Below are 18,334 nucleotides of genomic sequence, written 5' to 3' on the forward strand. Positions count from 1 at the left end.
TTTTCACCTTTCCTGTAACTGTGAAATTGGTTTGAAATGATGGACTGATACTTCCTCATGAATTACTCTTGACATACCAGAGCTCTTTTGCTAACTAAAAAACTCTTTGGGAAGGCAAATGTTTTTCCAAAGACAGTATGCAAATGTTGTTGCTGTTAATGTCTAGAGAACCAATTTTTAAGGCTAATGTTCAATAATTGTTTGGAAACCTATTGGTTTTCGTCTAATTGATGAAGAACATGCATAACTGCAATGGAAGCAATTTAAATGCAGAACCATATTTTTCCAAGAAGTGGAAGTTTCAGAATGACTAACAAATCAAAAGTAAACATCCACATTTCAACTTGTTTAGATAAATACATTTTCTGTGTAACCCAAAGAACAACTGCTTTGCAGCAGATTCATGGCATATTTACTACATTCTTGGTTAACTGTTTTCTACGTGTACATGAATAAATCTCGACTTTTGTCTTCTGGAGACGTAACTTTGAGGGATGTGGTCTGCTTTCAGTGACCATTTTAGCAAGCAGAATTAAGGAAGTTGGATGGACCGTGCCATGGAGCAGCTGAGGCAAACCCAGCAATATTATATAAAATTGATTAATATGACATTTGGTTCCCTTCTCTCTTCTACAGAAGTCCCCATGTTTTGGGTGCTTATTGGCTTAGATTTGTCAGTCATCAGGCAGGCTTTTCACAAGTGTTTGTTTTGTGTTTTTAACCACTAGTAGATGTATATCACATAGCAGGTCCCCAATGAGTTGCTCATAGCACAACTGTAAAAAAGCGATAATTTGAAGCAGTTAGCAACCAGGCTAAAGAAAAGAGGATTTCAGTTCTCTTATCTCTGTTCGCTGTACAGGACAAATGTTGTTCCTTATTTTATTAGTCAGAATAACCTGACATGGACCAAAGAGATGAGCAAAATAGTAATATCTGGGTGGTCTTATTTGCTTACACAGATCCATTTGAGGCTGCTCTTGGGCAAACTAACTCTACTCAGTGATTTTGATGAACCAAATTTTTATTTTCTCCTTGAATATAACATGGTGTATTATATAAGAAGTACACAGCTCTCTTCAACAGTTGTGAATAAAAATTAAAAAAAAAATGCCCCTGGAATGTTTTTCATGGATTAAAATGCTCAGGAGATGGGTTTGGTCTAAAATGCCAAATTTTGGAAAGGAAATCAAAATGTTCAGATCTGGGTGTCTGAGGCTAAAAGCCATGCTAGTCCTGGTAGCCTCCTTTTTATTGATTTTGCAAACAATTTTAAAGTCACCACACATAGATTAAATGTGAATCATTCTGGATACTACACAAAGGCAGAGTGATTCTGGAAGTGGCTGTAAGGAGTCTCATCACTCCTTGTTAATCTTTCAGAGTTTTAGTATAGGATGCAGCTTTAGTGGACATTGATCCAGGTACTGTGATGTTCAAGATGTTCAGATATAGGGATTTTAGCATATACAATAGAAAACTACTGAGGTATTGCTTTAGAAATGAATGAGAAAGTGTTGAGTCTGTTTGGGAAGTAAGGTTGTTCTTACCTGTGGGATAGCCTACACCCACAGCTGCCATTTGACTTCCCCAAACTGTGCTTTCAGGAGCTGTAATTGCATTTAGAAGAATGATGTTGGACTGCCTCAACTGGTTTATTAAGTGAATATCACAAGCAGTGGTCTGGTTAAGGGGGCGGGGGGATAGAAAAGAGAAAGTTTTACATATTTAAACAATAGAAAAACTCACTGCCATGGACTGTGAAAGGAAACAGACTCAACCTGAAATTAGATGAAAAGCTTGAAATTAGATGAGACCACAGTAGTAGGACATATAAATTTATGTATTTGTCCATACATACTAGATTCTAATTTAACTTTTCACAATTATCATGTTGTCTTGACTTATATATGACTAACATGGATTTTTGCTCACTATAGGGTGAAAAGACTGTTAGATAAAGCAGTCCTCTAAAATACCATGTGGAGACTCTCAGTTCTCTCTCCCCCTCTTTCCTGCCTGTCCTATTGCAGAAAAGTCTTTGGCTACAAAGCTGCCTTGGCAGCTGGAGCAGGACTTGGAGGAATGGAGTTAGCTGTCCCCATGCTGCATGAGAAAAAATACTGCTTTTGTCCAGCTGTTGTGCAAGTCTTTTGAATCTGATATTTCCAATTTACTGATTTACATTCCCATAATATTAGCTGTATGAAAAATGCAGATGAAACTGGGCTATAGCACTTCAGCTGCATGGAGGAAATGGAAAAAAAAATGAATGAGTAAAAGTGAATGTGACGAGAGTAGAGAGCCAGTGAAGTCACAGCTGAAGATTAGGAACTGAACTCCTCCAGTCTGGTGCATTGGAAATCAGTTTCATTGACTCCTCTAATGCAGATTTCCTTCAGCTCCTCAAAGGGATGCTTCTCCGACTAGGCACCCACGGCAGTAGTACTGCTGTGTTTCTGTCAGTGACAAATGCTAGCTTGGTCCTTGGATAGGTAAGGTAAGTATTTTTCCTTCAGTAGCTGCAATACCAATTGCCTATATCAATTCCTTGTCTATAGGTAAGGTGTGCGTATAGTTTTATGACCACTTACAATGCAGAAGTGAATAGACACACTGTGGTATATACACACATCTGCATGCAGATGCATAATTATTTCTGCATGTTTTTCTGTGACTATATACATATATATATTTGTGTATACATGTGTATGATTGAAGTCATTCTAACTGGAAAAGTAACTTTCAAAAAATAAGAAGTTCTGTCTTTTCCTTTTGAATGCTTGGAGCTGTAGGTGTGAGATGGCTTTGAAAATGAACAGTGATGGTTCAAACAGAAATCACTAAAGAAGGATTTTGTAGGTGATATAGACTGTAAATCTCATGCATACCATTCACCAGTTATAAAGTTCTCCCAGTATTTATTCTGCTTTGTGTAATAAAGAAAGCCCAGCTACTTTAGGCTTGCAGGTGAAAGTTTGCTCTGCTTGTAGAGCTGAATTGTGCACTACTGAAACTGTAGGGTTTTTTTTATGTTTTTTTTTTTTTTTTTTTTTTTTTTTTTTTCTTTCTTTTGGGTTGCTGTTTTTGTCTTTGTTTTTCTAAGTTTCTGACATGTTTGAGTGGGAGGTACTAGAAATATAACGTACTGTTGAGGCATTCTTCTAAATAAAATGGCATGCATTACCACTGTGTATGAGTCACGCAGTTGCCTTTAAATATTGGCATCTTTGAGTGGAAAGGGAATATATTTTGAATGTTTGCAGAACACCTTCAACCCCTGAAACTGTGACCTGGAAATTCCTGTGCTGTGTTCTCACACAGCTCATCTGTATCTCAGGCAAACTCCAATACCTTAAAAGAAAATAACACCCAAGATAAACACATCCAGGTAATTCACACAAAATCAGAAGCAAAAGCAGGGAGCTCTTGGAGGGAGAAGAGAGATGGGACTCCGGGGAGTCAGAGAAAATGGCAACGAAAGAAGTTGTCTTCTCTCATGTTTATTTTCACTCTGTTGGTGGATCATAGGGACTTCTTAACACATAATTCATAGGTTTTATGCATGAAAATGCAGCAATTTTTAGAAATTTTATATTCACAAGGAAATCTACTATTGTGCTGCATCTTTTATGTGTCTTTTCTTCCTTCCTTTTGTATTGCTGTCCTTATGGTATGAAACCATGGGAGGCCTGTTTCTTAAAAGTTTATCAAAGATGCATTTCCTTTGGCTGGGCCCAGGTGTATTAGGGATGGGATGCTGCCAGTGCTATAATACAGAGCTTTGCTGCTTGGTTACTTGCTGCCCTGAGCAGAATTCCAACACGGAGTTTGAGCCAGCCCAAGTGTAAATGCATACTGCTCCCTAAACCAGACAGTATTTAACTTCTTCCAAAGCAGAAATCTTTTAATGAGAATTTCTTGTGTTTCAGAAAACTCCCCAGTAACTCCCTCAGAGTTCTAGTTCTGATTTTCTTCTCTCTCTCTTTCTCTCTCTCTTTTTTTTTTTTTTTTAATGAAAATTTCAAATTCCAGTTCTATCAACAGTGATTTCCTAGAACCCAACATAGGTCTCTTTCCTCACCGTGTGCTGTCTATTCTGGCAAGATGGCAGTTTGTTGAAGTATTAGGCAACAAGAAGAAAGCAGGACAGCTGCTTCAAGTTGCTACTTTGGATGTGGATGTTGGAGCTTACATCCCATTTCAATAAATACTTAGTTACACAAAGCACACAAAGTTACTTAGTTACACAAAGCAAAAGAAGGGTTAGGAGAATTGATCTGCTGGTTAGGGTGTGCATAGCTGAAGTTCAAGCTCAGAGTCCAGATAGAGCAGATTAGGGACAGGAACCTTTGGTTTTTGCCTCCTTTAGCATATGATCACAGGCTCCTACAATAGCATAGTTAGTTTTAAAATTGCATATGTTGGGAGTTAATCTGTCTTGTCTGTTATCTAATACAACCCATAAACAATGGCTAATTAGTCAATAACCCATTACTGCTATAGGTAGATATGCTTTGTTTCTAATTAAACATTCATTGAACACTGTTGTTTACCTTGCCCCCCACCTGCAAATGGTGGACTCTCAAAGTTCATAATTGCTTTCACTAATCTGTCCCTTTTTCTGTCCAAATGCTGCTTCTTTCCTTCATAAGACTTGACATACGACAGGAATTCACAGCTAAAGAATGGCTGTGCAATGCCTGAGAAGCAATCTGTGTCATGTATGAATTTTGGTTGTTAATAGCACTCTGTGTGGTCTGTATAGGTTTTCCTGCCCTTGTTTACTCTTTTTTTCCAAAATAAATAAAGTTTAAGGAGATGAGTTTATTAGCTCCTGCTGCTTAGTATGTACTTTAAGACATAATCCGCTGTTTGTGGCATTACAGTAATCTCTATAGGCATTAAGTAATTGATGTCACAAGCACAGGATTATAACCACGGCTCTGCAATTTGCATAATAATACACCAAACTATGAAAAACCTGCATGGTGGTTTGTTACCAAAACAAACACTTTAAAAAGCTGAGTTAAATTGTGGAGTGAGTAGATCCCAAATCCTTGCAGAATAAGTATGCAGGCTTCATTTAATACATGCATGCAGCCACCTTGTTGTTATTGGAACTACAAGAGGCTGGAGTCAAACCTGGATGTGTCATCAGGCTGCCAAGACCATGGAGAAATGGGCTTTATCCTCTTTCTATGCTTCTTGTAGGCCCAAACTTTTAGGGGAGAGCAGAGCGAAGATGAGATATTGGTTATATCATCCGTTCTCATTCCCTAATCTTTACTGGGGCAGAAATAGTAGGCTGTGTATATATACCCTATGCAGGATGTAGGATGACTACAGCACTGTGCCTGTAAATTTGCATCAGCATTTCAGGCCTAAATTAAGTAGGAAGGTGGAAGCTTATGAAGTTGGGAGCTCTGAGTCGTTTGCCATTTGGGTTCAATGAAGTGATTGGATTTGCTTGGCATATTTTGACATGGCTGAAAGAGACAGCACTATTAAATAATCAAGGATGTCCTTCTATGCCCTCATCTGAGAGGGTGCAATGTATGTGCATAGTATACATCATTAACCATATAGTCACTACAATTCTATCTTTCGATTACTTCACTGAGGTGTCTGAGGATGTTTCTGTTTTTTTTTTTTACAGAGGCAGAAGCATAGGAAAATGTAAGAGTTCTTCTGTTGTCCTAACGCTCATTTGCAAAGTTAAGGATCAGTTCATATACCAGAGCAGCTTGTTCCTCCTCTCTTTCTTCCCAGAGATAAGAAAGTCTTAATGACTTTTTCTTGTGATTGCAAATATTTCCTAGTGAATTGATGGACTTTTTTTTTTGGTTCCTAGTGGTTCACTGAGACTCTGGATACTATCTTTATGAGTGCTCTATATGTAAATAAGGCAATTTATAGATAAAGCACCAGCAGATGTCACTCAAGAATACATGGAACAGACTGAGAATTGGTGTGACCAATAAAAGTGATGATGCGTATTGCAAATGGCCTCCAATGCGCAGCTGCTCAGGTTACTCAGCTCCCATAGCAGTTGCTTTGGGCAATGATCTACTGATACTAGTGGTAATATGTTCACCAGGGCTCTGAGGCTGTGACCTACTCCTGCTACTGCCATAGGTACTAGGGAGTGTTTTTACGTGCCCAAAGATACCTCGCGTGGCTTTTCAATGTTTCCTGAGCCTTCATTGTGTTGATATTATTTCTAAATAGCTTTTGAGCACAGCACAACTGTAAGAACTAGGGAGCTTGTTAATAAATAATACATTATGTATGAGTGTTGTATTCTGGAGATAAATAGTTGAAGCAGGGAGAAGGATATGTTTTAGCTACTTGTTTGGCAGTGTTTCTGAAATACAGGAAAGTATCATGTATCCTTGGCACTTTGGATTTTGTGAAAGAACTGCTCAGGTGTCAAATATTAAGGAGAAGAATATGTGAAATGTAAGGATGAGTAAAGTTACTTAATAGATCAGCACTGCCTTTCATTGTTTGGACTTGGTCTTGATTCTAAACCAGAACTGAATTACCAAATATTGCAAAGATCAAATGTGTGTAGAGGTCACTGTTTCAAATGCTCATTATAGCTCTTAGCATGAGTGATAATATATCCCGAACCACTTTATAAATGTTCCCCCACACCTATACTATCAATAATTGATTCCACAGACTAAGCTACAGGAGATGCAATTTACTAAAATCCTAGTCAAGTGTCAACAAGCTGACTGGTTCATTTTATCATTAAACCAAGGAATGTTAGCAGCTAATAATAAAGCAGGTACAAATGTGAGATCTTGTTTCATTATATGAACAAAACTTATGATTTCAGGATGGAAAAAAAAGATTGTTGCTTGGCATCATATTGTAACTTTGAAAAAAAAAAAAAAGAGCTTTAAATAATCAGATTATCTATTTTAACAGGATTTGAATTAGTATTTTACTGGGATCATTACATAAATTGAGATTCTCTCACTGGCAATAAGTCTTGCACTCTGAAAGAAAAGAGTGTGTAAGTAGAGAACCTCTCATTTGAGAAGCTAGACAGATGTGAAATGCTCACATAATTATATTTACTTTTTATTTTATTTATTTTTTTTTACTTTTTTTTTTTTTTTTCTAACACTCCTTCTTTATCTAGGTTTTCACTAGAAAGATTTTCCAGATGTTGATTATCCCTGAATATTTCTTAAACTGTCCACAGCAAACAACAAAAAGAAGCTTTACACTTTTCTGTTACAGAAGCATCTCCTGCATATGAGCAGAACACACCACAGTGTGCAGCTTGTCACCATGTGGCAGTGCAAACGGGTCGGATACAGCCGAAATCTCTCCTTGTCTGCACTGTTCCTCTCTTCCTCCCTTATCTCTATTGTAAATCCCCACAGTGCAAAGCTGAGGAGGCTTCTGGTGCTGCTTGAGTGCTGCTGTGTTGTACACACAGTGCTAAGTTGCATGGTTGGGATCTCCTTGAACTTTTGTCTGAACTTTTGGAGATTTTCATGAAGAAATGGTATAGGATAGCTTTCAAAGGCACTGACATAACTCAGTGTGGCATTAATAAAGGCCAGAGAAATGTGAAATTCAGCTCTACAAACCCTTCAATACATACTCAGCTTTCCTTTGTGCAGAGATGCACTGGTTTCAATTACTCTTATGTCAACACAGTCTGTTTATAGAAGAGCACTAATTTAGAAGTTAAAAGGAAGAGGCAAAATTAGCAACAACTTGTGGCAAATCTTCCAGGGAAATGAAACAAAAACAAACAAACAAAATAAATAAATAAAAAATACCACATGCACTTTATTTCAATTTTAAACTCTCTGAATTACATTGTGGATTGAAGGTGGTAGGAAGAGACACCTGTTCAAACCACATTAAATTTAGATAGAAGAAATCGATAGCAGAGACCAGGCTGGGTAAAATACATTTAGGAAGACAAAGCTTTCTTGTGGTCCCAGAGACTCAATTCCAGCCTTGTGTGGGTGGACTATGGAAGGAGATGCTAGTGAGATGGGCAGTCTGTCCTTGGGTTCATAGGTGCAGAAAATAGTGCCTGCAGAGTGAAGGCAGTGAAATGGCACAAACCCAACAAGAGCCTGCCAAAGCTGAAGTTGATCTCAGCTCTGGGCTTAGGATATTTATGTGGTGACTCATATAAAACTATAGTTTTAGAAAGATAAATAGATAGTCCCGGGGCAGGCTTAGATGCCCCTGCAGCCTAGGGAAAGCCATGCCAGAGCACTGCCATCTCCCAGGCCATGGGATGGGAGAAGGAGCTTCCAGCAAAGCATCTTCTTCTGTGAGATAATCTGGGTGGCTGCCTGTCACCTCCATCACTTCATTGGATGTTGGGGGCTTGGAGATGATGAGCTGGGAATGAAAGTAGGGGTAAGGATGTCTTTTGGATCCTGGCTAGAGGGGGAGTGTAGGAGCAGGAAGATGACTTTATAATTGCTTTTTTTATCACTCTTTCTGACTATATTGACTTTATACTTGACACAGCTTTGGCTGGCAAGTGAGGCCCAGATACATTCGGAATTAGATATGACTAGGCTCATTCTTACATGAGAAGAAAATCATCGGTTGCTACAGAAACAGCTCCATATCAGTCTCGTGGGGCATCTTTGCATCTGGCTTTTTTTCCTTCTCTTTTGCTAATCTGTAGATAAGAGTCAAAGCAAGTGCAGCACATCCCACATCTATATAAAAGGTTGGAGGAACTCGGCAAAGTGTGAAAGAACATCTCATAGATAAGCCAAACTTAAATGAATGAGTTAATTTATACCCCCCACAATATTTTTTTCCTAGCATTGCAACTCTCACTGAGTTAATTGAGGTGAAAATTAAATGGCACCAGTCAGAAAGTGTTTTAAAGACCACCAACATCAAGGAAGAGAAAGAAGGTACTCAGAAAGGGAATTACTGGGAAAAATATAGGAAGCGATATAAGGAGTGAATTAGAATCTGTCAAGAAAATTGCATATGGCAATGGAATAATATTCCATGCTCACTTTTAGGCAAGTTGTTTAACATGATAAATTAGGGAATTCGTTAAAAATAAGTGCACATTATGGGTGAACAGGGACCATTCTGCACACTTTAGACCAGATCACCAGATAGGTTTTTCAACCAGTTTTCTAAAATGTAATGAATTCGTGATGCTTAATAGATTAATATTTATTGAGTGAATCAATGCTTAATTTATTAAAAATTTGCCTTCCTTGTATTTTAATATGATTTATTACTCATCAGTGCTTATTGCATTAATTAAAGACTGTGTTAATTTTATGGAAGTGAACACGATCTGCTGCAGGTTTGTTGCAGAGCCCTGCACTGTAGGGACTGTGCCTCTGGATAGTACCAATGATGGAAAAACGCACAAGATGGGAAGCCAGGAGGAATTGCCAATGGCCTCTTCATGCCTTTGGGCTTTCAAATAGCCAGCAAAGTGAAAATGAGGATGCTGCCCCTTAAGGGTAGGACAGGATTGTAGCACTACAGATACTGTGATAGAGTGAATCTTCCTGTTTGCCTTTTATACATTATGGCTGTTGCTGTGGAAATCAATTCAGTGTTTCTCCTGGAATGCCTTTTTGTCAATGTAGGTGAAATGCACAATTAGTGATAAGGGAAACTGTCACATCCCCTCATATCAGGAATGATAGTCGTGTTTTATAGCACTCAGGTAGTAATTCTTAGGACAGGAGGTTGCCTGAAGATCAGGGTAGTCCCAGGCATCTTGACTGGGGTACTCCCAAACATCTCTGCAGGAGCTGATGTTTGAGAAGTGGAAAATTACTAAAGGCAAAACAAACAAATAATAATTATTAAAAAATAAGCCAGACATCTTGAGATGCGTCTTTCAAGAAATCTGTCGAAACAGGGAGAGGGTGATCATGCTGGAGGGGGGCAACAGCTGCAATCTGCATCTTTCAGCATTGAAGGGAGAAGAGGATTATAAAGCCCTACAGCCGTGATATTTCTGATGCCATTATTTTCTTAATCTTTGACACTTTGTGTAGTGTCTTTCTCTTTAAATCCAAATTCTGTTGCTTTTATAGCTACTCATAAGCGTGCCAGTAAGTTTTTTTTTAAAAAATCCATATAGTTACTAGTCTGCTTGCATCCAGCTGAGCCCTGGAAACTGCAGAGAGCTAACCCCTGAGATGTGAGAGCAGGCTTGAATTTCCGGAAAGTGATTGGATCCATAATTAGTGTATTTTTACATGTTGAAATGCATGATTCTGAAATGCACTTTGCTGTTTCCTCCTCTCCAAGGCTTGGGTAAGTGTGCATAAACTTCCCTTGCTGTGCTAAATTCAAGAAATCTCTTCAAGGTCTGTTGAAGGTCAGAGCAGAGAAATTTCTTCTCCCTGGGTGCCCTGGTCAGGCAGCCACCACTGAGCTCCAGCCTGGAGCGCTTGGGTGGAGCCAGTGCCAAGAACCTGGTGGCATTTCAAATCCCTTGCAGCAGTTAGGTGTTTGATGCAAAAGATCAGTGCTGCTCCACTTGAAGTCACAGAAATAACTTGTGCTTAAAGTTCAACGCATACACAAATATTTCCTGTGGACCTATATATATATTTTTTTTCAAGGCCAATTTGAATGCAACATCCTATAAGAAAAAAAAAAAAAGTTTTATATTTTGTTTAGTCTATTCTGTATGCTTTTATTTTCTTGCAGCATCAAGTTAAGCCACTTAGGTTTTCATTTAATGCTTATTCTAACTCTAATAACCTTAAGTCAGGACTGGGGACCAGTTGAGCTACCCGAATGTCCCTCCATTCAAACAATAGAGTTTGCAACCTTTTTTAATGTAGGATATTTATATTCCACCTTTTTTTTCCCAGTGGAGAAGCTTTCACAGAGTATAGGTTTTGGATATATGTTTTATGCTCTAGCTGTTCATTAGATATACATCATTTGGAGTTCCAGTTGTGCCAAGAAAAGTAAGCAAAGGTTCTGGCCCAGTGGGTGCTAAGCCCTGGCATTTCATATCTTTGTACATATAACTCAGGATTAAGGCATGGGATCTATATAAAATTCAACTCATTAGGAGACATTTCTTCTTACGGCTCCCACTGGGGAGGTGGGCCCTTGATTTGCGTTATTGCTTACTTTGCTTTGTTGCTCCCTGAGAACAACTCTGGGGTTAGCACACCCCGGGAGAGCAGGGACAGCATTTCTGAATAGCTCTTGCAGAGGCAACACAAGGCAGTGGGGCAGAGTCCTCTGCTCCCTTTTACCATTAGCCTGGCATGCATAGCTTAGGCTGGCCTTATATTTTATAATAAAGCAAATGTCAAACATGCTGCTAAAGCCATACTCAAAATGCCTCGCCAGAGCTAAGCAAACAGGGAGTACCTATAAAAGCAGACAGGAATGAGGTTTCTCTCTAAGATGGTTTGCGTTGCACAAGAGGTAAGGTCCCGAAGGCCAGGAAGGTTTCAGAAAATATTTTTTCAGCCTCACACCCTACTCAGTTTCCCAGCAGGCCACGTTCAGCGTTGGCATGTAACTCAAGTATATTCAGTGGATGATCAGCTGTGTCTGCACGCTTGAGCCAGTGAAGCTTTACTTATAGAGAAATTATGAGTTTAGAAAGGAGTTTCATCAGTCGTAATTTCCAGGGAAGAGTGTTCACTGTAGGGAATACCAAGTCAGTGTTTCCTCCTCAAGGACTTTCAGCTGTCACCGAGGGAATACAGTGAATGTAATGATGAGAATTAGATTAGAAAAAGATCAATAGGGCTGACAATAAATGAAAGTAACACAGACATTATTGAGAAGATTAGGAGAGAGAAATTAAACTGGACAGTATAATCTGAAATGCCAGCTAGACACACTAATGTTGGTCAAAGTTAGGGAGAAGACAGTAAGTTAAAAAAGCGAGGAAGAAGAGGCAGTAAGAGTCTAGTCTGCCTGTGAGATGGGGGCTAGCCCTGCCCTGTCCTGCTCTCCTGTGATGGAGAGCACCCTCAAAAATGTTGAAAGGATGATAATTGTCTGTTACATGTGGATTTCAGTGGAAGGCCACAGAGATCTAATGGTGGAAGAAGTCTCTCTAGACTGGAAACATGGAGGAGGTAACAGCTTTTCCTACATGGTAAAGGGGAAGGTGAACCTCTGATGCCCCTGGCCACCATCAAGGCTTTGGTGGCATAGCTTGTTCCGGGGGGGGGGGGGGGAAATGTTAGTAGAGGTTGGTTTACCTGTGAAAGTTTGCAGCCATTCCAGAAAACACTATTCTGTTTAAACTTGGTATTTGCCATCACAATCCTTGTATTTTGTGATCTGTACAAATATTCAGTGTTGATCAAGACTGGCGAGCTTTAGGGTGAGGGATATCTGGTGGCAATGAGCTCCATGGGCTAACTGTGCTCGGCATGAAAAGAAGCTTTCCTTTTATCAGTCTTGAGTTTGTCTAGATACCGTTACAAGTCTTTGAAAGGTTTACCCCAAGGCAATGTAATTGTGTTTGATCACATACAGGCTATGAGTCAGTGATTGATATGAATAAAGAACTTAGGGTTTCTTGTCTTGGTTCGTCGTCTCCTTCCCTGTGGAATCATAAACCACTTTTATAAATATATCGGTCCATCTGTGCTTCTAGCTATCCATTTCAAGTATATGCTCCAAAAAAAGAAATAGTAACACTTTATAAGTGCAAATAAAAACACATTAAAAGGACTGAGCTAGTATTTTTTCTTTATTCCTCCTAAAGTACATGTGGATCCCATCCAAAAGAGTAACTGTGAGCCATGTAACTTGTAATTAATTCTGCTATAAATGTCAGAACACTTACTTTGCAGGTCTAAGATGACCGACTAAAATTAGTCCCCTTTTAACAATTCCTTTTATAATTTGTTTTTCAGCAGAGACGGCAGCTTGACCTCCTGACAATAACCAGCCCTGGTAAGTGAGCTCTGCCGCACGGCTCTCTTCTCTTTTCTTAAAGAGGTGGTTGTCTAAATGTGGTGTTTTTTTCCCCCCCTGTCTCTGACATGCAAAATGAAAAACACTGTTCCCCAGAAAATCTTTCACATAATAACAAGTGACAGCTATATTGTGCTTGGCAAAGCCCCGGGCAGTTATCCGTTCACAGAGCTGCCTCTTCAGACCTTTACTCTATGAATTTGAGTGCTGATATTTCTTTAAGCCTCCTGGGGTTACAGTTAGAGGTATGTCTGCAGGGCAGATGCCCTCAAATTCACAATGTGTTCTCCAGTATCACAGAAATGTGAGTTTGATTTTCCTTGGTGGCAAATGTGAGCAGTTTGGGGAGCAATGGCATACTGGCCCTCTGTGTGCATGGTAGTGAGAGACAGGAGGTCCAGGCTTCGTTCTGAAGAATGCCAAAGTGGGTCAAAAAACATTTAGGTAAAATTGAAATGCATTAAACTGCCTTCTCCATAATGGCTTTCTATATTAGCCTGTTGAAGTGATAAAACAAAATGTGTTATACTACAAAAATGTCGGGCACCTTGGCATCGTGAGTTTGAAGACCTCAGTACTGTGATTAAAATGCCAGTTGTTTAAGAAGTGCTTCTATTTGATCTCTGCTCTTAAGGCTGCGTGGCTATTAATTTATTGTTATTTTTCTGTCTCAGTTTCTTTCCGTAAGCAGTTTCTTCTCAGTTTCTTCTGTAAGCAAACTTACAGAAGTTTGCTGCCCAACAGCTCCAGATGTATGCTGTGCCTGAATGGTGCTATCTTTTGGTTAACTTTTTGTTTTTTCAGCTGTATGTGCATATTAAGCTCTCAGTTTGCCTTTAACTGGGAGTAATGAGTTCTGGCTTTAACTGGGAATAATGTGTTAGCGAAATGAACAGGTGTTATGGGAAGTGAACAAAATGTGACACATTTGCTTGGATAACAATTTTGCATCAATAATTGTTCTGACACCCTAAATGTAGATATCATCTGTGACATGGTTTCTCCTTCACTAACCTTGTTAAAATAATAAGAATTAAAATAAGGAGGAGGAACACTTTGTTGGGACAGATGTTTGAGGCTATTGGCAATTGCATCACATTTTTGCATGTTCACTTTTCATGCAGTTTGCAATTATGTTAATGTATGCTCAGGGCACTTGCTGATAAAAGCAACAATACAGTGTGATACAGCCATTGTCACTATTCTGACTGTAACTTCAAGGACAAACATGGCACTTTTTATTTTTTTACATTTTTCATATCTTCAATATTGTCTATTTGTAGAGGAAAAAAAAAGAGAAAAAAAATCACTGAAGGTCTTAATCATAACAGACGCTCAGATCTTGGATAAGGGTACCAAAGATCACCCTTTTTTTTTTTTTTTCTTTCTTTCTTTCCTTTTTTTTTTTTTTTTTTTGTTTGTTTGTTTGTTTGTTTTTAAGAGAAAAGAAAGGTTGGGGAACAGAATAACCTAATATGAGAAATGTCTGCAAAAGGAATTTATGATACCTTTCTTGTAATTTTGGATAGAGTATTCACTGGAACAATGAAAGGCTGACTAAGCTGAGTTTGTGCATAGGTGTGATTGCAGTAAATAGCTATGCTTCAGATCTTTCAATTTAATACAGCAACCTACTAAATCAACACAGCAATTAGTTGGAACGACCAAATAGCTAAATTTGAAAGCAGCTTCCAGTGACTGCATTGGTAGATGTGCTGCACTAAAAGGGGGGAGAAAAGCTTTCCACAACATGTTTTTTTTTCTGAAATATAATTTTTACCCCTAGGTATTTAGCCAGAAATATACAATAATTGGTTACTTAGGGGAAAAATGGTTCTTTTCACACCACAGTTATTGAATTGAGCTGTTACAACTTTGCTTTCAGTAAGGGCATTTTTGAAAGGAGCCTGGTGTTGGATCAGGCCAAACTAACTTAAGAGCCTAAAGCTGAGATTTTTGAAAGAAGCTAACAGAACAGAGTTAAGCACTTAATTCTTAGTAGGATGAGAAAATATCAGCCTGTGGATTAAAGGGTCTAGTTTGGGCCCTACAAATATCAGAAAAGTAAAAATTAAACAAAATAACAAAACAACCACAAAAAAAAAAAAAAAAACACAAACAAACAAAAAAACAGTCTTAAGGCTTTTACTGACTTTGTAGATTGTAACTTTTTAATATTTGAGCTTTAGCTGCAAGATCTGACATCAACAGTCTGTTTTTAAAACGCTGTGGTGTCATTTATGATGGCTGAGATCAGCTATAATCACTGTAGTCCCTTGATTTAGTGATTCAAATTAGGGACTGGGCTGTCTATTTGCTGCTATTAATCCCTGGGACTTGGTCCTGTGCTCCACCTTGCCGTGGGCAGGCAGCCTTCGTTTGCAGTGAAGGTCACCCAGCCTTATTTATGGGAAAGTCCTCCTTATTTATGGGAAAGTCCTCCACATCTCCCAGGCAGGATCAGCCACCAAAGCCTTACTGCCTAATTGTCAGAACAGACAAAAGACTTCAAAACCAAAGGTCACCTTTATGATCCACATGTCTGTCATGATGAGTATCACTTTAAGTGTGCAAAATTTCCTGAACCAATTTTTGTTTGTTTAGTCAAGAGTCACTTGGGGATCCCTTGTGTGTGTTAAAATAGCTCTTCTCCATATGCCACTACAAACTTTCCAAAAATTGATCAGCCAATTAATGAGATTAATCACAAGGTAAAACAATGCTGTTAATGTAGAGGAAGGAGTGTTGAGGTACAAGTGCTGAAAGAATCAAAAGAGTTTGTGGGATCACTGAAACCTAACGTTACCTCATGGCAGTTGAGATGTTTCCCGTGGCCATGGTCGTTGAATGATTGCTCGGGACTTCACTGGTGGGTTGGAAGTGGTGCTTGTTCCTCCTGCCCCAAACCCAACCCCTGCTCACAGAGTGCTGGCGACCTGCCGTGGCTTCTCGCCTTGCTCCAGGTTGGTTCCAAGTCCTGAGCCATGTGTGCGTGGCACCACAAAACCTGGTGGAACAGCATGTCTGTGTGTTAAACTGAAAAGGTATGCGTCATTAATCTCTATCCTGGACTGGGAGAATTCTGGAGAGGGAGGGGGTAAAAAAAAAATTAAAAAGGAAACAAAAATAAAAGGAAGAAATGAAGAGGGTGAGAGCTGTAGCTCCAGCTACATGTTCTGTATGCAACATGCACAGCTGACCTGTTCCAGCGCTCCTAAGAAAACAGCTCCGGAAAGCTCCACAACGTGCCCCAAACTGGAGGAAGTCTTTGCTTTGCTGTGCATCTCCAGAAACAGCCAGGCACAAATGATGCATTAGCTGGGAGCAAGCCAGACTCCCTCATGCTTGAATATATTCCTTTGAAGTAACTGACACTCATGTAAAATGTGGAGGGGAGTTCACAACTCTGCCTTACTGCTGAGTAGCTGGAGGAATGTTAAGTTAAATTTATCAATGCTCTTGCCACACTCCTTTCTTCTTGCCCCTTGACATGCAAGTTACAATTAGGCTGTAACACGCTGTACGGTTCAGGGTGCCAGGTTCAGAGCTGATGTGCGCAGTGGGCTGGGGGAAAGATTTTAAAAATTTATTAGTAGCTGGCAGGGACGTGCAGGCAGGGAGTGGGACATAATGAGGTTTAAGTTTTGGTAATTTAAATTTTCTTTAAACTTAATCTTTTACCTCTGAAGTTGATCCAAAACATTTCCTCAACACTGTCTAGTAGACTTTGGGTTTTAAGACTGAATCTTCAGGTGGTTTAATTCGGTTTTGCTGTGGGCAGGAGCTGAGGGCCTGCCCTTAATTTCTATGTGATCATGTTCTATAACACTTTGCACATGCACATACAGTCACACGGCATTTTGCAGTAACCATTCAATAGCTGCAAATAAGATATCCCTGTTTCCATAGCTTTTCCATGGAGACAAAGCTTTTTGCATCTCCTGTGTTTACAATAGTAATATAGCTTTTCAATTTCTCTTCTCAGTAAGGTAAGTTCATCTCCCACGGAAGTATTTTTTAATTATTGATACCATAAATGGAAGCATGTTGGAAACTATTGGCTTTGAAAATAGCTAACATGTGATATTATCCTAGAACCATCAGGAAAATTCTTTTGAAATTCTCTTTGATTCAGCCATCCTCAGGGCTTTATCCTTCTCCACCAGTCTCTCTACTGCCAATTTAAAATAACATTCTCTTGAAATCAGTGCAATGTCAGGAGAAATTCATCAGGACCGTAGGTGCATGTTTCCCAGATGTATATAAACCTACTACATTTGGCAGCAGTAAATTGATTGCATTTAGAAAACCTGTGGTAGCTGAATATTCCATAGTGCCCAGCTTGGCTCCAGCATGGAATATAAAGTATTTTATGTTTCTTTCAGCTCTGTTTCAGGAGAAATAAAGTAAGAGCTGACTCCATAATTCCTTCCTCTTGATTTACTCAGATTTTCCTCTGACCACATTAGAGGTTTACACATGCTGACAGAGTGAAATATTCCTGATCACTATAGAGTGGCACAGAGATTCGATCAGAAATGTTAATAGCTGTGTATGTGCTTCCCCCTAATATTCAAGCTCTTCAACTTTTAAAGAGTGAAAAAAAGCTTGATTTTAAAAGTATTTATCAGACTGATCTATGTGGTGAAATATTCTCCCCCTTTTAATATCTTCAGTGCTGCATGCTCTAAAAATGTCTCCATTTCATTAATTTGTGATACACTGCTACACTGAATTCTTTTAAGGTGGCTTTAGTTTCTGCCATACATATTTTACTGCTTTAAATTATAGATATAGGACTGTTGCCTAGTTAATTTCCTCTGGTTAGGAAAATATATTTCTGCTCTCCTGGTATTGCATAAAATGATATGTGGGATTTGCTCTATTTTTTAGCTGATTAAGTTTTGCATTTCTACATATTACTGCTTATGAGACCTCAAGTAAAACTAAGCAAAGGAAGGAGAATAAGTTTTATAGTATATTTGAAAGTTTCATTTAACCATAAATTCCACCACTAAGCCCCCCTACAAGACTTTTCCATTACCTTCAGGGATAGTCTGACTATCTACTTCTTTCTAATTGAAGCATGAAAATAATATGAACTCAAAGTCATGAAGCTAGAAGACAGGTATTAGTAAAAATTATACAGAGTAATAAAATGTGACAGAACATTGTTTGCTGCTAAAGCTTAGGTGCTATTTTTGATAGTCCTTATTAATTAATACTACATTGATTTTGGACTAAGTATGTGTCAAGGGATAGTGTCTGGTTTTTTTAAACAGCCTAATGTAATTACTGCTTGTGTTTGTTAGTGAAACTTCATATGCTATTTTATTTGGAAAGATGGTGGAAAAAATAAATAATTTATCTGTCCAGCAAT

The 18,334-nt window shown here is 38.8% G+C and overlaps 1 protein-coding gene across 6 annotated transcripts in view; it reads left to right on the plus strand.

Moving 5' to 3' along the window:
• Positions 1 to 18,334, plus strand: part of BEND5 (BEN domain containing 5) — a 923,509-nt gene that overhangs the window by 475,814 nt on the left and 429,361 nt on the right. For all 6 annotated transcript variants that reach the window (XM_032191937.1, XM_032191939.1, XM_032191938.1 and 3 more), the window contains one exon: positions 12,894 to 12,933. In XM_032191937.1, coding sequence (XP_032047828.1) covers positions 12,894 to 12,933 — 40 coding nt within the window. The remainder of the gene's footprint in view (positions 1 to 12,893; positions 12,934 to 18,334) is intronic.

The sequence above is a fragment of the Aythya fuligula genome, chromosome 8, assembly GCF_009819795.1.
Source record: "Aythya fuligula isolate bAytFul2 chromosome 8, bAytFul2.pri, whole genome shotgun sequence".
In the NCBI taxonomy this organism is placed as follows: domain Eukaryota; kingdom Metazoa; phylum Chordata; class Aves; order Anseriformes; family Anatidae; genus Aythya; species Aythya fuligula.